The 20,916-nt window shown below is 45.6% G+C and overlaps 1 protein-coding gene across 4 annotated transcripts in view; it reads right to left on the reverse strand.

Moving 5' to 3' along the window:
- The window catches only part of MYLK (myosin light chain kinase), a 265,162-nt gene that overhangs the window by 157,258 nt on the left and 86,988 nt on the right, over positions 1 to 20,916 (reverse strand). For all 4 annotated transcript variants that reach the window (XM_059162872.1, XM_059162871.1, XM_059162870.1 and 1 more), the window contains one exon: positions 17,916 to 18,083. In XM_059162872.1, the coding sequence (XP_059018855.1) occupies positions 17,916 to 18,080 (165 nt within the window). In that variant the 5' untranslated portion in view covers positions 18,081 to 18,083. The remainder of the gene's footprint in view (positions 1 to 17,915; positions 18,084 to 20,916) is intronic.

The raw sequence follows: 20,916 nt of genomic DNA on the forward strand, positions 1-20,916 counted from the left end.
TGTCATGCCATCTCCTGAGCAACTGGTTCCCTTTTTAAGGACATAATGGTCCTTGCACCTGATCACGATTTTTGGGAAGGTTATAGTCAAACTGACAGCCCATTTTTAGCAACTATACAGAATGTACGACACTTATTTCTGTGTGTAATTCTTAGCCCACATTTCCCCTTTGCTCTTTTCTGATTCCTCACCCCTGTCCCACTAGAGGATTTTAACCATCATAAAACTTAATCTACTGTGGGGGTAATATCACTCCAGGCAGGTGAATTTGGGGTTAGGGAGGGGAAGTGGGACAAAAATCTTTTTATGCACCAACCCTATGCTTATACGCTCTGTATCTGCTTATGCACTAAATGTGCATATAGGCACCTTAGCAAACACAGAGCAAATCTCTGTCAGCAGATCACTGAACTATATGAGTCAACCATGTGCTCGAGCAGTCCATCAATGAAGAGAACACCTTCCTGATCATCAGATACATCTTCCCAAAGACTCTACCTCCTTGTCCACGGCTCTGACCATTCTCATGTATTCCCCAACATGTCGTGAAGCCTGCAGCCATAACCTTTGATTGCAGTGGTCTCCCTTGGTGGCTTAAAGAATAACCTGTAGAGAACGTGGGTATAGTCAGATGCAGATTTCTTGGTCTTACTCCAGTGGGTTCAGAAGGACCCCTTGAAAGAAACAATTCTACACGGAGTGTCCACTGACCTCAGCACCTGGGTGTCCAGATTTCATCCCGCAGTTGAAACAGCCACACCCTGATTGCTGAAACTGAAGAGGTCAAAGTGGGGCAGCGACTCACTTGATTTTATTATAAAAGAGCTTTGTCCCAGGCGAGTCACCAGTCCAGTGCCAGAGCTCCTCAGACGTGTGTGGGGCTGACCGGCATGAGGTCATTACGCTCACTCCTCCCAGAAACCGAGGTCTCCGCTCTCCTTCCTGGACGTAACCTTAGCAGGTCACCTCACCCTCTGGCGTTCTGTGCGGTGTCATCTGTCCCGGAGTAGCCGGGCTGTAGGGGCCGCAACCAAGGGATACCTTCCCCACGGCCTCAACTTCCCCTTGCTGCTCACAGATGACACAAGCCCCGCATGACAGGCTGTGGAAAGTATGTTCAGGTGCTTGGCTCCTCTCAGCCTAATGCCTTTTAAATCAGGATCCAGATTTGATTTGCTTTTCCTTGCCTTCCTGGCTCCAACCCTTCCAGCCTCATTTTTTTACTCCCCTGTCAGGCGTGCCAGGGTTTGGGGCTGGGTGAGCCAAGTCCTTCACACTACGCAGGCCACCCTGCCTCCCAAGCCTGCGCCTGCCATATCAAACACCAGCCCTCAATAGTCACCCCCTCCCCACACTGCCCCACCACCCCACCCTGCTCCCACTGCCTCTGGCCTGCCCTACACCCTGCTGGAGTCTTCGGGGAGGGGTGGACCCGCATCTCTCTGGAGTTGCTCAGGGACTCAGCACCAGCAGATGAGAGAACACCAGGGGCCAGTTTCCTCCTTACCACCACTCAGACAGCTCTGTCAGGACACAGGTGTCCATTCCCTGTCATTGTGCCCCTGCTTCTTTTTCCATCCATAGTGCTCTAGCAGCGGCAGGACACACAGATCCAATGTGAAGGAGCCCTGAGGTGTGACAAGCAACAGGCGAACTAACTTCCTACCTTCCCAGACAGTATGCCAGTGTTCAAGGGCGTGTGGGGTGGGTTTGAAGGGGTGCGTGCACAGCCTCGGTTGTTTGAGAATGTGAATCCCTTGAATGTAGGGACAGTCTCTTGGTCCTCTCTGTCATATTTTCATCCCAGGTGTACCAGACAGCCTACCTGTAACTCCTATTTCCTCAACTGAATTAACCAGTCAGTGGAGTGGGACTTCCTAAGTGTCACAGCTTCACAGAGCACGGTGCACACTCATGAAGCCATGAATCGTACCCTAAAACCTCATTTAAGTTTTATTTTTACAGCAGAAAGAGGCTTTAGAATCTTCTGGTCTAACCTCCTTGTTCATAGATGAGAAAATGAAAGCCCAGGGCCAGAGAGATTTAAAAGCAAAGACCCCAGCACTTGCCTCCTACTGTCCAGCCCTCCTACTATCACTCTTGCTCTAAGAGAAGCCAGTTCCCTATGACAATCAGCAAATTGCCAAGAGAAGACGTTTGCAAAGGATGAAATCTGAGCATTACCAGGCTGACTGCAGTGTCCCGGTGTATTTAAATCCACCCTTATTAGCTATAATCTAAGTGTTCCTGAAAACCTACCATGGGCAGGGCACCATCCCAGATGCTGTGAAGAATGCAAACATGAGTAAGAAATCACTCTCAAGGGGCTCTCTCGTTCTAGTGATAAGCACAGAAATAACCAGCACATAAAGCCAAAGATACACAATCTAAGAAAGGCTCAGGTGACTCAGAAGGAAGACCATAAGTGGCAAGGAGAAGCAGGAGGGTTCCCTGGAAGAAGTAGAGTCGGGGCGCCTGGATGGCTCAGTCAGTTAAGTGTCCGCCTTCAGCTCAGGTCATGATCTATGGGTCCTGGGATCAAGCCCCAAGATGGACTCTGCTCAGTGGGGAGTGTGCCCCTCCCTTTCCCACTGTCCTCTTTCTCATTCTCTCTCAAAAAAATAAATAATATCTTCAAAAAAAAATTTTTTTTTTTAAAGAAGTGGAGTAGAGTCTGGAGAGCACTCTTATAGATTCAGGGTCCAGACTACAGCAGAAAGATGACAAGTCAGAGAGGCAACGAACGCCCAGGACCTGCTCAGGGATGGTGGGACCCAGGTTCTAGGGCAGTCACGAAGAGCACTGGACAGACCCCGCACTGTGGAGAACAATGAATGTCAGGAAGGGAGTCCAGACTCAAAACCATGGGAGGCTTCTGGGCTGAGAAGTGCTCAGAGAAGAACCTCCCAGCCGATGAAGCCTGGCGGGGGCTGGGTGGGGAGGGCCTGGGAGCTCTGGCAGGTGACCCCAGCCCTGAGGGCAGGAGCATTCTTCAGGTCTACTGCCCAATAGTGCATGGGCTGATTTAACCCAAGCGAGGTGGTTAGAAACTTGGCCAAATCTTCCAGGTAGGTCTCCCTAAGAACATTCTGCTCTGGGATTCACTGGGCCTCCGTTCATATGTGTCACTCCATTTAATTCTGCCTACCTTTGCCCAGCTGCTTAGAAATGAGAGCTGAAGTAACTAGTACTTTTTACCATCTAAGAAACCCAGAAGGGCAGTGTGCACTGTAACATGCTACAGAAACGTATAACATATTATGGAAACTAAGAAGTTTCACTGATGGGGAGTGGATAAGGAAAATGTGGCCCAAATATATCAGAAAATATTATTCAGCGATAAAAAAGAAAGAAATCCAGTCATTTGTGAAAACACAGGTGTACCATGAGGGTATTATACTAAGTGAAGTAAGTCCGACAGAGAAAGACAAATACCATAGGATCTCATTTATATGTAGAATCTAAAAACAAGCTCATAGATACAGAAAACAGACTGGTGGTTGTCAGAGGTGGGGGGTGGTAGGTGGGTGAAGGTATTCAAAACGTGCAAACTTCCAGTTACAAAATAAATAAGACATGTACATGAAAGGCTCAGGTGACTCAGAAGGAAGACCATAAGTGGCAAGGAGAAGCAAGAGGGTTCCCTGGAAGAAGTAGAGTCGGGGTGCCTGGATGGCTCAGTCAGTTAAGTGTCTGCCTTACAGTAATGTCTTACATTAATGTACAGCAGGGTAACACAGTTAATAATACCATATTGGATGGCTCAGTCAGTAAAGCATCCCACTCTTCATCACAACTCAGGTCTTGATCTCAGGGTCATGAGTTCAAGCCCCACACTGGGCTCCACGCTGGGCAAGGATCCTACTGAAGATTATAATAATAATAACAATACCACTATTTATTTGAAAGTTAAGAGAGTAGATCTTAAAAGTTCTCATCACAAGAAAAATAATCTTGGGGTGACTGGGTGGCTCAGTGGGTTAAAGCCTCTGCCTCTGGCTCAGGTCATGATCCCAGGGTCCTGGGATCAAGCCCCACATCAGGCTCTCTGCTCAGCAGGGAGCCTGCTTCCTCCTCCCTCTCTCTCTGCCTGCCTCTCTGCCTACTTGTGATCTCTATCTGTCAAATAAATGAAGTGAAATCTTTATTAAAAAAAAAAAGAAAAATAATCTTGTAACTACATATGGTCATGGATGTTAACTAATCTTATGATAGTGATCATTTTATAATATATCTAAATGTTGAATCATTATGTGTACCTGCAACTACTATAATGTGATATGTCCTTCTATAGCAACTTAAAAAGTAAGACGTGATTATGGGGCACTTGGGTGGCTCAATCGGTTAAGGGTCTGACTCTTAATTTCGGCTCAGGTCTTGATCTCAGGGTCATGAGACTGAGCTCCATGTTGGCTTTTGTTCTCAGCACGGAATCCACTTAAGACTCTCTCTCCCTCTCCTTCTGTCCCCACCCCACTTCTAAAAAAACCCAAATCTTTAATAAGACATGATCAGAACAAATTACAAAGAAAACTTCAATACCAAGATGTTGGAACTGAATAAAATAACAAAACGTGGGGTGCTTGGGTGGCTCAGTAGATTAAGCCTCTGCCTTCAGCTCCGGTCGTGATCCCAGGGTCTTGGGATCAAGCCCCACATCTGGGCTCTCTGCTCAGTAGGGAGCATGCTTCCCTCTCTCTCTCTCTCTGCCTACCTCTCTTGCCTACTTGTGATCTCTCTCTCTGTCAAATAAAAAAATAAAATCTTTAGAAAAAAAATTAACAAAAGATGGGAACAACTGTCAAGATGATTTGGTCCAACTCCTAACCTGATTTGTAGATCGCAAATACTACAGACCTCACAAATGAGAGTCTAGCCTCCTTGAACACTTCCTGTTCTAAACTGATACAGTGCCTGGCTCAGAGTTAAGTGCTCAATAAACATGAGTTAAAAGGAAAAAAAAGAAAACATGAGTTAAATGAATCAAACTCAAACACTTGAAGTCTACTGTAAATAAAAGCAGAACATTAATGAGGTAACAGATTAAAACTAAGAAAATTCATAAGCTGAACAAATAATCTTTCTTTCCTAGGCACCCACCAGGAGCTAGGACTTAAGTGTGTTTTTATTTTATTTTTTCTTCTTCTTTTTTTTTTTAAAAAAAAACATGAGAATTCTTTTTTTTTTTTTTTTAAGATTTTATTTATTTATTTGACAGAGAGAGATGACAAGCAGGCAGAGAGGCAGGCAGAGAGAGAGGAGGAAGCAGGCTCCCAGCTGAGCAGAGAGCCCGATGCGGGACTCGATCCCAGGACCCTGAGATCATGACCTGAGCAGTGGCTTAACCCACTGAGCCACCCAGGCGCCCCTTAAGTGGGTTTTTAACAAACTGACATATGAAGTAAGAAACACACCCAACAGTATATGGATCATAGAATTTCAGACTGCAAAGGGCCTTAGTGGACATCTAACTTGTGATCTGATACAAAGGAATCTGAGACTTGGGGAGGCTGAGTGGTTTGCTTAAAGTTTTAAGGCAACTTCAGAAAAATGAGAACCCAAGTCCAGAGTTCTTTCCAAACATGTTATGTTAATCATCTAATTAAATTCTAAATTGTAGAGTGCAGAATACAACCCTTCTAGAATGTGGCAATGGAAAAAAACACAGGGAGTTGGAAGAAGCTTCAGAGAAGAGAAAAAGTCTAATTTTCTGTAACCAAATTGATAATCCATTAGTTGCAAGATTGCTGCTGGTGGGGATCCCGTTTTATTCTTCTGTGTAGTCCCAGTGTCTGGGCTACACGGAGAGAACTCGACTCATGTGCGTCAATTTTTAAGAAAGCAGCATCTTCACTATTAAATTTAGAAGGAGGTTGCGTATTATAAGGAATGTGAACATCTCAGGTCCTGCAGAAACGGTCTCCGCCTGGCCATACTGATGTTTCCCATGACTCGGGTCTGATGAATGCCAAGCCTGGCATTCACTTCATACCTCCTCCCTCGGGCCACCATAGATACACAGAGTAAAAAGAGCCTGATCTGGTCCCTCCATCTCTCATTGCTCATTTTGCCACAGACCTTTGTTTCCATTTCAAGCAGACAGTCGAGATAATCGGAACCATGTTAAACTAATAGGAAGCCTCTTAGGAAGGAGACAGATGCATCCATCAGCACCAGACTTTTCTCTTGCTCCCTGGCAAGTAAACTATGACTGTAAAATTAAAAAAATATAGACACTTAGGGGCGCCTAGGTGGCACAGTCCAGCAAGTGTCCAACTGTTGGTTTCAGCTCAGATTGGTGATCTCAGGGTCATGAGATCGAGTCCCCATGGGGTTCCATGTTCCGTGCATAATTGACTTGAGATTCTCTCTCCTTCTCCCTCTGCTTCTCCTGCTCATGCTTGCTCACACGCATGCTCTCTCTCCCTCGAATAAATAAACCTTCAAAAATAAGTCAATAAATAAATTTTTAAAATAAAAACTCCAGACGCTGAAAGAACTTACAACAAAAAGATGTCTATTTACATGGTTCCAAACACTCTCCCAGTTTTAGGCAGTGAGCACGTCGATGCTTTTATGTGGTAGGATCAGACTGTGCATGGTGTCTTTGCTCCACTTCTCTTTCCACTTTGCATCATTCATACACATTCCCACTGATGGATATTGCTCCCCCAAAAGACAAGTATGTGATTATGCGATATCTGCCATATTGACATGTTTATTTAATCATCTTCGTTTGAGCAAAAACCCATTCTTTTTTTGTTTAAATAGTGCTCTGAACATCTTTGCACCAATTAATTTTCCTTCTCCATTACAGGTAGAATATGGTGTTAAAAGCAGAATTCTTGGCAAAACATCGATGGTTTGGTTGTCCCTGTAACATTCTGCTAGTCTGAGCCCCAGAAAGGCTGAGCCAAATGGTGCTCCCACTTGTTTCCTCTTAGGCCAACAGTGAGCTCTTGGTGTTGTTTACGTTGCTGGTTTTCAGGCACACACATATTTTAACTTCCATTTGTTTAATTGCTTGCACTGCCATGCAGTGTATTTTGATGTAGAGCTATATACTTTTTGACACCCAGACTATGTTTCTTTTCAAGTAAACTGTGTATTCACCTTTGACCATTTATCAGATGGAATCTGGACACAAGCTCAGATAGATACACCAAGCCAGGGACACCTGGGTTGTTCAGTCGGTTAAATGTCTGCTTTCGGCTCAGGTCATGATCCTAGGGTCCTGGGATCAGGTCCTGAGTTGGGCTCCCTGTTCCATGGGGAGCCTTCTTCTCCCTCTCCCACTCCCTCTGCCCTCCCCTGCTCGTGCTCTCTCTCTCTCTCTCTCTCTCCCTCTCTGACAAATAAATAAAACCTTAAAAAAAAGATATAACAAGCCAATTTTATTGTGCTTTTTACAAACTGCAGAAGTAATTTCCATCTATTGTTTAAAAATTCAAGCAAAAAAATGTGTTTAAAGTAGAAGGTGAAAGTTGAGGGCAAAAAGTTTCTTTCCCCTCCCTGCAACAGTATCACTCTCCAGATAGAACTGCTGAAGTCATCTTTCTATTCTTATCATTCTTATCTGTAATTCTAGATAGAACACTGTGTCTATTTCTTGATTTAGGAATTGAGATAGCATTTAGCAGATTCCCACTATGAAGGATGAGGAATTTTGCTTACACTGCCTCCCCCCACCCCTCCACCAGTCCTATGTTGATTGTTAAATCTTCCATTGGATGTTGATGGCCAGATCACAAATTCAAATGCCTATGGAGTCTGGGCAGGACACACAAGTACAGGAAATGGGTGGGGACAAGAAGTGTCACGAGGTCCTCTTTGCCCACCTTTCACTCTCCCCCTATTAATACCAACATAGCTAGGGAAAAGACAGTCACAACTGACAACAGAGTCTTGGCTGTATGTTGGGAGAGGACTAGGAATGGGGAGGACCATAGCAAGCGGGCAGAGACTCCCTTAGACGCAGGCGGTGGTCCCCAACATGGAAGCACTACCAAGTCTTACTTTGTGAGCAAAGCCATTCAGAAATGAAGTGTTCATGTGTAGGCTTTTCATTTGTACATCTTCGCTCAAATTTTTGAAGAACACTGCTGGCCAAACACAAAAGATCTCTGTGCTGAATACGGCCGTCTGGCTGACCATTTTTGGCCTCTGTCGTTATGGTTTTAAGTCATGGACTTAGACTTATTACTGGGTCCATCTCTTTTAGATGGCTTCTCCTCACCTCATACCCGGTAAGATGAGGACATTAGCGTCCTTAGTTTTCTCTTCCTCTCTCTTCCCACCTCTACCTTACCAGTCACCATTCTTTTACTTTGGGTTTTCCAGAGGTTACAGAGTTTGCTTCCTGTTCTGTAACCATGACTAACACTTTTGAGTTTCGTCTATGATTTTAAAAACAGGACAATTTTCTGGATAGCCATATTATATTGTATAAATATTTTCTTCAAACTTCTGGTGGCCGTGAGTGAACTGTTCACAATCTGTAACTGAAGAACTCATTTCCAAATGTAGGAAGCTGGTGAGAGTTTACCATTCCATGGTTATAGTCCTGTCTCCCCAAATGAGGGACCCGAATGCAAGCTCAGGGCACCTGAGTGGGACACACCTACTGCAGGCTTCACTCAGAATGTCTGGGCAGATAGCACAGCCAACCATTTCACCTGATGGCCAAGTAAAAAGACGTTCTTCTGAAATCCGAATATCCATACCATGAGCTTTAGTTTTCTCCTTATGGATAGTAAGTATACATCCTTTAACCACCCTGACCTCTGTCCTACAGGCCACTCTTTGTCTCCACAAGCTTTTACCTCACAAATGAGGCTCTTGCTTCTGCTGAAGCCTCACCCCTCAGATGCGATGGCAGGCAGGGCTGGGAGAAAAATCACTCGTCCATTCGCATCCCCTCCCCTGTTCTCAGTACAGCTCTAAATCAATTCTCTTTGTAACCTTATATGTGCATATCAGTGGCATTCTTGGAGGGAGGAGAAGTCAGCAAGTCTGTTGAGTCTGACGTCCTGAGCCAGAAGTGGCCTCCTGCTAACAATTGTAGTAGCTTCTGCAATGCTTGTCCTGTCATTCTCCATTCTACTGCTTTCCTGGTGAGTACTACAGAACTCTCTAACACGCTACAGCCCACCACCAGACTCCTTGCCATGCAAATGTCTGAGCTACCTGGAATGGACAGCTAGGGAAACTTTGGAAGCCCTTCAATTTGGCCCAGATACCAAGATGACCACTCTTCAACAAAAATGGAAGACAAAAATACTTTGATCAAGAGATTACATTTTTCTTTGAATTGAATCTTATACCCTAAGTAAATGCTCAAGAATTTAATGTTTTGATGAATGGTTAAAGAAGATGTGGTGTATGTACACACACACACACACACACACAATGGAATAATACTCAGCCACCCAAAAATGAAATCTTGGGGTGCCTGGGTGGCTCAGTGGGTTAAAGCCACTGCCTTTGGCTCAGGTCATGATCCCAGGGTCCTGGGATCGAGCCCCACATCAGGCTCTCTGCTCAGCAGGGAGCCTGCTTCCTCCTCTCTCTCTCTGCCTGCCTCTCTGCCTACTTGTGATCTCTGACTGTCAAATAAATAAATAAAATCTTTTAAAAAAATGAAATCTTGCCATTTGCAGTGACGTGGATGTGTCATTACAATAGAGTATTTATGCTAAGCAAAATAAGTCAGCCAGGAAAACACAAATACCGTATGATTTCACTCATATGTGGAATTTAAGAAACATAACAGAGGATCATAGGGGAAGGGAGGGAAAAATAAAACAAGATGAAATCATAGAGGGAGACAAACCGTAAGAGACTCTTAATCACAGGAAACAAACTGAGGGTTGCTGGAGGGGAGGTTGGTGGGGGATGGGGTAACTGGGTGATGGGCATTAAGGAGGGCACGTGATGTGATGAGTACTGGGTATTATATAAGACTGATGAATCACTGACCTCTACCTCTGAAATGAATAATATACTTTATATTAATTAATTGGATTTCAATTAAAAAAGCAAAAGAAAATCAGTCAGCTGTAAAAAAAAAAGGAACATTGAATATGTCTTTGTAACTAATGCAACAAAAATATCTCTGAAAGATTACACGTTTATTTATGTGTTATAAGTGTTTATTTATAAGATGGATTAAATAAATTTGTAAAACTTCATTTGAATTAAAAGTATTTTTATATTAAAAAAAGAATTTAATGTCTTATTTCTATTGCAAATTGAATGCTACTTTCAATGTATCTTCTGGCTGTGGGTCTCTGGGTTATGGGAACTGAGTTAAATAGAAGAGTAGTCCTGATCATCCTTGTCCAACAGCACTTTCTGTGATGACAGAAATGTTCAATAATCTGTGTGGCCCAACCTGGTAGTTACCAGCTCCATGTGGATAAGGAACACTTAAAATGGGATGGCATGACTAAAGAACTAATCTTAAATTTTATTTAATTGTAATTAATCTTAACCTAAACTGAAATAGCTACGGGTAGCTACCAGCCTTCCTACTGGAGAATACAGGCTCCTGACCTTGGGTAACTCATTCTCACAGAGAAGCAAAAGACAATCAACAACAACCGATAAAACTGTAATCTGATCAAAGTAAAAATGAGTCATACATGGAAGTATTAAAAGAATCCAGAGCAGGGAAGCACAGAGTGTTACAAAGTTCCTGTTTAGATCTGTGACGTAGGGGCACCTGGGTGGCTCAGTGGGTTAAAGCCTCTGCCTTCAGCTCAGGTCATGATCCCAGGGTCCTGGGATCCAGGCTCTCTGCTCAGCAGGGAGCCTGCTTCCCCCTCTCTGCTTGCCTCTCTGCCTACTTGTGATCTCTGCCTGTCAGATAAATAAATAAAATCTTTAGATCTATGACGTAGATGTATGTGCCAATATGAAAAATAAATGCCAAAAGATGTGAAGCAAAAAGGCCAAGTTGCAGACCAGTATACGTACATGGGCCCGTTTGTGTGCATATATATATATGTATATATATATATATAAAAGCAAATGCAGATACATGCTTCTGTGTGCATGTGAACATTTCTGGAAGGATACCCCAAGTGTAGACAATGGTCACCTCTGGAAAGCGAAGTATGGGTCAAGGCAAGGAACTTGTTTACGTTGTTTGAATTTTTGTTTTACAAATAGTTTAACATTTAAATCATTTTTTCTCTATAACAAAATTATTTTAGATAATTAACAAATAATATATTTTTAAAAGGCCAAAGTAGACAACTCTTTCCTGTAGTTATTACTCACAAATAATCTTATATGATTATTGGAAATATTCCACATCCTATGACCATGGCTCTTCCGTACTCTAATAAGATGCTTTAGAAAGAAAGCATCCTTAAGGATGAGTAGCCTGAAGGAGGCAGAATTGAATTTGGACCCTACGCTGGATGAGGTGGAGAGGAGGAGAAAGGGCATTCTTAATAAAGGCAAGGGGGTCCCTGTTGAAGCCGTGGACGGTGGAGGAAGGGAACGGAGAAGACCTGACCCACGAGAGCATGAGTACTTCCTCAGTTCCCATTTAACCAACAGTAGTATCCCTCCCACACTGACTTCTTCCCAGCTCGCTTCTAACTCGGAAGTGCTCAGCCACTGTGAGAAATTCGAGGGCAGTATCTGCTAACTTCCTAGCCTGAGGAAGGGAAGGGGGCAGGGATGCAGGCGTGTGGGTAAGCAGTGAGGGCTCTGGAAGGGCCAGAGAGAGACTGGATGGTATAAGGGGAGCTAAGACCCTATAAGAAGCATAAGACCAAGTCCCTATGAACTTGACTGGCAAGAGGTCTGGAGCTTTAGACCCTACCAACCTGGTTCTTGGGGGGCACTCAACATGTACGGAGCACACATCAGGCGGCTGGCATCAGGCCACTCCCAGGGCATGATGATGAGTAACAAACAGAGTTCCAGAAACCAGATGAGACAGAGATGGCAACTTACAGTGTAAGAAATACAAGATTTGGACCCCACAGTACTGCCTTTATCACTTACTGACAAAACCTTAACATGATCTGTAATTATTTTGAGCTCCCCAGTTCTTCCTCTATTAAAAAAAAAAAGGAGAGAAGGCTACCTTACCATGAGGATGAAATGACTACAGTTATACGTCACACAGGACACCAATAAAGGCTACTTCTATCACACTCTGTCCCCATTCCTACCCCCAGCTGGAGAGGAAAGATAAAATACTTTTCTTATTTCCCTTTCTCCTCAAAAGTGAAAGCAGAACAAAGTCCCCGTTTTGTGGGCTGCGGGCTGGGTGCACGGGGCTAGGGCTGGCTGTGCTAGAGGGAGGAAGGCAGGGGAGCAGGACAGGGCTGGGCAGCTAGGAGCTGATTGCAAAGGCCTCGTAGGCAGCACTGAAGAACTCCTGGGTAAGGCTCGGGGACATGAAGCAGGGGGCGGCCCAGTCAGACCTGCACTACAGGAAGGACAAACCGCAAGGACAGAAGTCAGGAAGCAGGAAACAGGTTTCCAAGCCACCGCAAACCCTGTCTTAATCTCCTCTAAATTCCTATAGTACAAGCAATTTGTTCAACTATTTCAAGCTTCTAATTATACACTGTCATATCCTACTGTTTTACATACACGCATTTTCCTCCAGAACTACACCAAGATTCCTGAGGACAGAAAGCACCGAAGTTAGCAGATACTGCCCTCGAATTTCTCACAGTGGCTGAGCACTTCCGAGTTAGAAGCGAGCTGGGAAGAAGTCAGTGTGGGAGGGATACTACTGTTGGTTAAATGGGAACTGAGGAAGTACTCATGCTCTCGTGGGTCAGGTCTTCTCCGTTCCCTTCCTCCACCGTCCATGGCTTCAAAAGGGACCCCCTGAGGAGGTGGGCCGGCCCTTCATCGTGAAGCCCACTTCAGTAGGCACCGAGCCCCTCGGTCTGGAGGGAAGCCCCATTTGGGCCGGCCTTCTCAAGAGACACTGAAGTATCAGCTCATTTGACTTATAGCACAGCCAGGGCCTATCACTATGTTTGCTTTTTCTGGTAAGAATGAATTCCAGTGTTGAGGGGAAAAAATCTCCAGTCATGTCAATATATTTCCCCACCATCTTGCTCCTTTCCTATTTCACTCGATGTTTTGAGAAGCGGCCAATGGGTGCTTTAGCCGCCCCTACAGGCAACAGAAGGTGGAACAGTTTCCATCAGCCCCTGGCATTGGTGTGGCCCCAGCTATTAAGCAAGGAGGCCCCAGAACCGGGGCCCAGCAATGCTGACCTGTGGTGGCACAGTCTGGCGTACTATTCTTCTCACCCTCATGGTGTCCTGCACTGTGGGGGTCCCCTTATGCATGTGAGCAGACAACAGAACCCCACATCTGAGTTACATCTACTGTCTTGCTCCCCCAAGCAAACAGCTGCCCCCAGACCACCCTGCTCAGGCCTAGCAGGCCTTCTCATGCAAAGAGGCCCACACAGGCGTTGGAGTGGGTTCAGGGCCATTTGGTAGACAATTCTGGGATCCCAAGTGCTCAGAACCTGGGGGATAGTTTGGCTCCAGGGGGCACAACCTTTAGGCAGATAGATCCCCGCTGTGGGGTAAAGATACAGCCAGATGAAGGAACAGGGGTTTCTAGAATGTGGGCTCAGGTTGCCTGGGTCTAGAGGTGGTACTGATGAGATACAGATCCAAAGTTTTATGAGTTCTTAAAAATATAATCTCCAGTTGACAGACCCAAGAAAAAATTTTAAAAGGTAGGCAGCTTTGGCTACATCAATAGACCCTGATTGAATAGTGGTTTTCTATAATGACATTATAGAAAATGTCATTAACAGTTACATGATGTTAACTCACCTCCTAACCCCATATGGTTGACTTCCTCTCGTAGATCCTAGACTCTGTCAGTTCAGGCCAGATGGCCAGAGCCAGGGAGAAATGAATTCTTCTAGAATGCTTTAAGGGCCAGGCCACCTTCAACTCAGAGTAAGGTACTCTCATCACTATTGGTGGATTTGGTAAGGGCCTGAAAGAAGTTTTTTTTTTTTTCTTTTTCTTTTTTTATTGCAATATAACTGACCTATGACATTATGTTAGGTTTGGGTATATAATAAAATGATTCTATTTAAGTATATATTGTAAGATGTGAGATGATCACTACATTAAATCTAACAACCATCAAAACACAGTGATAAATTTTTTTCTTATAATAAGAACTTTTAAGATCTACTCTTAGCAACTTTTTAACATACAACAGCGTATTGTTAACTACAGTCCCCATGTTGTACATGACATCTCCATGACTTATTTATTTTATAACTGGAAGTTTGTACCTTTCTGCCTTTCTCCATTTTGCCCACACCCCACCCCTACCTCTGGCAACAACCAATCTGATTCCCTGCATCTATGAGTTTGGTTGTTTCTTTTTCTTTCACTTAGATTCCATATATAAGAGAGATCATACAGGATTTACCTTTCTCTGTCTGACCTGAAAGTTTTTTCATTCATTTCTGTGCTATGTCTTCTTCCTTATTTATTTCCATCGATTAAAGAGACAATAACTCCACAGGCATCTCATTGGGAGTTTATCAGTTAGGAATACGTTTTTGTAAAATTTCCTGTATGAATAACCACAACCAAAGATCCTATCTAAAAAAGTATTTAAGTCCTAGGATTTTTTTTGTCTCTTAGTTGCTAGTGATTATGTTCCCTCTACTGCTGTGCCCACAACCCATGCCCACCCCAGCCAATCCTCAATGTTCTGGTTTGCTTCATGGTTTTAATATGGCTGTTGAGCACCAGACATCATACCTGCATTCGAGGCAAGAAGCAGAGGAGGGGTGGAACATGAGAGTACCAGTGATTTTTTTTTTTTTTTTTAAATCAGAAAAGTAAGAGCATTCCTGGAAACCAGCCAGAATGTGTCACTGAGCCACCTCTAGCTGGAAGGGAAGCCCTACAATGGCTTCTAGAGAACAGGTCAAGGGCAAAGGGAAGTGGTAACGGGTTACATGTTGGCTGTCCAAAGGTCTGCCATAAAGTGGAAAAGCCCTGATGGATGGGAGGTACTGAGACTGAACATCTCAGTGTGGATGTAAAATTCTCAGAACAAGACATGAACCACAAGGGTGACCTATGGTCCCACCTTAATGTCTCCCAAGTCTTCTTGATAGAAAGAGGGGCTTTATTGGAGGAAAAGGTTCATTAAGTCCTTACCCTATAAATATAGGTAAAATAAGTAAGTGAGGGCAGGGCAGCAACCATTTTATCTCTTTTAGGAATAAAAACAAAAAGCATAAATTTGAACTCATTTCCGATTACTGGCTTCAGAAGGCAGCAAGGAACAAACCTTTCTAACTTTCTCACATCCTGGTAGCCACTGCATTTCTCTGTAGTGATGGGCAGGTCCTTCTGCCCTGTTCAGAAGAAGGTGGGACACCCCAGGACCCACCACACCAGGTGTTAGCACTTGGGCTGGTGGTGGCAACTTTACAGAAGGTAGTAGACAGAGCCCCTGCGGTCGCCACAAAGAAGAGAGGGCTATGCCCGCTGCAGTGGCCACCAGCCTGGGCCTAAGCAGCCAATCGTTCAAAAGAGATTCTAGGAGCCCAGTTAATGAAGAGCTGAGAGCCTGAGGTGGCTGTGACAGAAAACCAGGGCTGGTTTGGTGCAGAACGAGCATCTGAACAGGACCGCACCTGGAGGGATGGGTCTGCTGCAGGCAGGGTCAAGTGTTGCAGCAGTGAAGGGTACCAAGCATCGGAGGCAGAGAACTGCTGGCTAGAGTCAGTGGGTAACCCTGTTCAAAGCTCAGTCTTTTATAACAGCAACTTCCACTCAAAGCCCTCCAGGTGAACACCACCTTACTCCTCTCTCCTCTGAGGGCATCAGATCAGGAACACTTTCTGTTCAACCGCATCTCTGGTAGCAAAACAACCAGTGTCCTCATTCTGGAATCTTCTGAGATGGCTCTTCCCTAATGCAAAACAACCTTCTGTGCCCTTTGCTATGGTGATCACACACACTTGTGGCATGCTCGTTTAAGAGCACTTTCGAGGACAGCCTCTTCCTTTTCACATTCCCAAAGGCCAGAAATACAGAAGCCATGAGTTGTGTCTTCTCAGAGAAGTAAACCCAGGTCCATGGAAGGTGTGAAGCCACTGGGAGGGTGGCCGAGCTACAGAGAGCTCAGTGTGCTGATGCCTGGGCCAACGCTCATTCTACAAGATTCCAGAGCAAATAACTCAAGGGCATGGTCCCTTCGTGACCTCCAAAGACAGCAAAGGAAGCAGAAGCAGCACCATGCTACAGAGGAAGCTAAGTCCTCTATTCCTCCCCATGTCTGCCAGAATTCGAGATGGAGTTCATCTCCCCAAGACAGTAGGGCAGGAGGGAAGGTACTGGAGATGAGATCAGTTTTGCTAAGCCATTTTTCAAGTTCATTTTTTATATTTTATCTTTTAAGTATAAAGTCAGTGTTGTATAACACCTTCACAGAGTGGTCCGGCCACCGTCACCATCTCATTCCAGAACATCTCCATCATCCCCAGGGGGAGCCCTCCAGCCATTAGTGGTCAGGCCCCATGCCTCCTCCCTGGCCCTGCAACCACAAATCTACGATAGCTTTGCCTGCTCTGGACATCTCATACCCATGGAGACATTCAGTGTGTGACCTTATGGGCTGGCTTCTCTCCCTCAGCAGTCTTCTTAGTGTGCATCCAAACCACAGCCTGTATCACTAGGCCACTCCTTCCCATGGTGTAAGCCATTTCTAAGTCCTCAGGAATTTTTCTGCTGCTCCTTTCCTGCCAGCTGCAGGAATGTGGGACCATAGTCAGGGCAACAGAAAGGAGCCCTCATTCTGGCAGGGCCCTAAAAGAGGACAGAGACCCCTCAGCAGCGTTACCAACATTCCCCACCATCTTCTTCTGGGGGAAGGTGTGACAAGGACTGTTACGTCAGCCCTGCTGGCCAACAGCCCTCACTACAGGACCATGTGGAGCATGTACCACAGTGAGGCCCTGCACTCTCCTGATGGCGAGGGCCATCCCACACAAGGCCAAACCGGGTGCTTCAACAAAGGCAAGGCCCAGCGCCATCTTGGATGAGGGGTGTGCTTGAGCCCTTGCTTCTGTACTCAGGCAGGGGCCTGCTCTTCAACTGTAGATTCATAACACCACCTAGCCTCTATAGTGCTTCCTAGGGTAGGTCCCCCATGTATACCCCCGGACAAATAATACTCGCAAATGTCCTTCACGTCCAAGTGCCTCTCCACGTCAAGCTGACGACGTGACTTCCCGGTAACCTGAACAGCAGCTCGCAACAAGCCTCTCCACGTGGGCCTAACCTCAGTATTCTTACAGCTGTTCTTCCATGTCCCTGTCTTCCTCTCCTCCTTTCTAGCATGAGGTAGACAAGGGATCACCAGGCCCAATTTGCAGAAGAAGAAATGGAGGCTGGGTAAGAGCACAAGATTAGTATTCGTTAGCTCGAGTGACTGAATGGACAAGGGGTCCCACCTCCCACTGCACTACTCTGAATATGCCAAGGGGGATACACGAGAGGGCTAGTTGATGATACGCTCCTTGGAGGGTGGAAGTGAAAGAAAAATGACAGTGTGTTCTCAGCTGTCCAGATTGGAGGGCACATATGTCCACCCAACCTGCCACCAGACCGTGTCATCTTCTACAATTAGACAGCACTTACCCAGAACATGACCTATGTTAACAGCCCTGTTCCACCCCCAAGTTCTCCAACACTGACCAAAGTCACCATAAACCAAACAAGTCAGGGAAACTGATAGATAGTCCCTCTATGTGTAGGTCCGAAGAAAACCAGGCTTCCACAAGATCCAGCCTGCCAGGGAAAGGGGTGCCAAAGCAGGGATGACCCTGCCCCATCTCCTCTCCAGACCTCCCCTCCGGCCATGCTTCTTACCCTCCCTTCGAACTTGGCGGTGGCTCCTTCTCTGATGCAGAGGTTCCGAGGTGGCACAATGAAAGCAGGGGCCTCGGTCAGGGGCACGGAACCGGCTCTCGAGTGATCCACACTGATGGAAGCTTTAGAAACCTGTGTTGAGGCAGCCAGCTTCACATCCCCCATGGTCTGCAAACAGGAAGGAAGACCAGGTCAGAAGAGACAAAGTGCCGCCCTCATCCCTGTGCATGGCCAGCATTCCCGGTGCATTTGGGAAGCTCCTCCTTCCCCAACTTTCCAACAAATCCCTTCTCTGCTAATGAAAGCCAGAGTCTCATAGGGAGGTCAAGGCTGGGAACAGAGGCAGAGATGAGAGAAGCCGGGTGGTCAGATCCCAGACAGTCAGTGGACACCCACAGCCACCACTTGGGAGGCTGGACCACCTCAAGACTAGGGACCACGTCTTACTCACAGTGCAACAGTGGTGTCAGGGGCATGCAATTAGTCTGTTTTGTAACAGGGTATGCCTCTGTCTGACAAACCCAGATTTCTCTTTGGCTGGTAAGGTATTAGCCATGCAAGCAAAATCTTTTCCAAGTGATAAGACTCACAGGTTCACAGCAGTAGATAACAATATAAGCAAAACTTCTGTAGAACTTCCTATTCCCCAGGAACTATTCTAAGCACGTGTAAACAACAGCTCATTTGCTCCTCATATAAACATTAGGAGACAGTTAATCTCATCATCCCCATTTTATGGATCAGTCACAGCAAGATTAAGAAATTTGGTCAAGGTCACGGCATTTAGTAGGGGCCAGAACTGGCACTTGAACCCAGGCAGCCAGCGCCAGAGCTCCTATTCCTAACCAGGGGCCCTCCTGCCTCCTGTAAACAGTCAGAGCTGGCCGGTGGCAAAGGGTTGTGAGGGCAGAGGAGCCAGCGAGGGAGCCTGCACATTTACATGTAAAACTGAGGTTTTCTGCAGGTCAAAACATACTATCAACAGCACTGAAAGATGGATGGGATAAAGCGTTTGCAGCAAAAACAAAGGACGAGAATACTTCACAACTAAGAAGGAAACAGCCCCGCAGATAGATGCACAGAGGCCATGGCTAGAGCAGTTCACCGAAGACTGACGAATGGCCTCTAAACAAAGGGACATGGCCGGGACTTCGTGAGAATCCGAGAGTACAAAGTCAGAACAAGCCATTATCTTTTCTAAAAAACTGACCACACTGATTTAAAAAGATAACATAAAATGTCAGTAAGACTGTGGTAAGGTGGCATGCTTGCCTGGGGGTTGGGTGCATATCAGTTGGTGTGATCTCTCTGGAAAGCAATTTGGCAAAGAGATTCTGGGAAAAAAAATCCATCTCTCCTCCCAGAAATCCTACATTTAGCAATTTTTTTTTTTTTTTTAAATTTGAGGAAGAGAAAGAGAATGAGCAGGGGGGAGCATGGAGGGAGAGGGAGAAGTAAGCTCCCTGCTGAGCAAGGAGACTGATGTGGGACTCGATCCCAGGACCCTGGGATCATGACCTGAGCCAAAGGCAGACACTCAACTGACTGAGCCACCCAGGCGCCCCAGCAATGTATTATTTAGGGAAGAAATCAGAGATGCAGCATAAAATTTATATCTAAGGAGGCTAATCACATTATTTATAGCAGAAGAAATAGAAAAATAATCCTAGGAAGTAGAAACAGAAAGAAAGGCCCAGCCAAGTGTCTAACAGTGAGAACTAGTGGAACACAGTGGAGCTATTCAAGTGTATGTTTACAAGGAGAATAATGATAGGAATTGATATAGAAATTTTAAATTCAAAATAAATCTTATTATGGAAAATTTCAAACATACAGAAAAACAGAAAGAATGATAAAACAAGCACCTTAAGTATCCATTGCCCAACTCCAACAATTATCATCTTGCCATATTTCGATCACTGGTTTATGTGTATGTGTTTGTGTATGTTTGCACAATCATTTTAAAGTCATCATGATATATTTTTTTTTTGAAGATTTTATTTATTTGAGAGAAAGACACTGAGAGAGAGCATGAGCGAGGAGAAGGTCAGAGGGAGAAGCAGACTCCCCATGGAGCCGGGAGCCTGATGCGGGACTCGATCTCCGGGATTGTGACCTGAGCCGAAGGCAGTCGTCCAACCAACAGAGCCACCCAGGCGTCCCCATCATGATATTTTAATGGAAAAAATCAGGATACACTCATTCACTCAATTAAAATAGATTTCTTGAACACTGATCATATGCCAGGCTAGATGTTTGAGATGCAGCAGTGAATAATCATATGTGTGTGGCAAGTGTGGTAGCCTGGTAGTAGGGAAGGAATGGGGTTCTCAAATCCTGCAGAACGGCCAGGACCATACCCTCGAGGGAACTCTGCTCCCTTTGGCCTCCTCCAGTGCCACAGAGACACTCAGCACGGAGTGGGCTCAGAGTGAGGGCAGGAAACATGAGGCTCAGACCCTGCCACAGATCCAGCCATGAGCCACAAGGTACTTCCAGTCTCTTGGCCTCGGTTTCCTTTTCTGTAAAATGGGGGTGATAACCTCAGCCTCAGAAGGCTGCAGGGAGGATCTGAGTGAGAGCCCATACAAAATACACAACATAGCGTGAAAGGGGTTCAATCAGTAGTAGCCAATCAACACTGTCATCATTCCATTCCCAAAGAGAAGCTGGTCTCCCCACCCTGCAGGAGGACACAGGCCCTCTTCACCGAGGACAGCAAGGAGCCCAGTTCAGCCCCATCACCTTCAGGGCAAGGGGATCTGAACGGAATTACTGTGACCAGCAGTGAGAAGCAGATGGCCGAACTCCGTGAGGAGGCAGGGAAGGCAGGCCTGAGGCCCACAGCAGCCTCCCTCAGCACCGTGGCGTCTGTTATAGCAGCACAACTGACTGAGGGCAGTCCCCACAGTCCTGCAAGGCATTTCTGACTATGCTCCTCTCACAAATGACAACACTGAAGCTCAGAGATAACACCTGTCCAAGGTCACAGAGCTAAGAA

This window comes from Mustela lutreola, chromosome 2 (genome assembly GCF_030435805.1).
Source record: "Mustela lutreola isolate mMusLut2 chromosome 2, mMusLut2.pri, whole genome shotgun sequence".
Classification (NCBI taxonomy): domain Eukaryota; kingdom Metazoa; phylum Chordata; class Mammalia; order Carnivora; family Mustelidae; genus Mustela; species Mustela lutreola.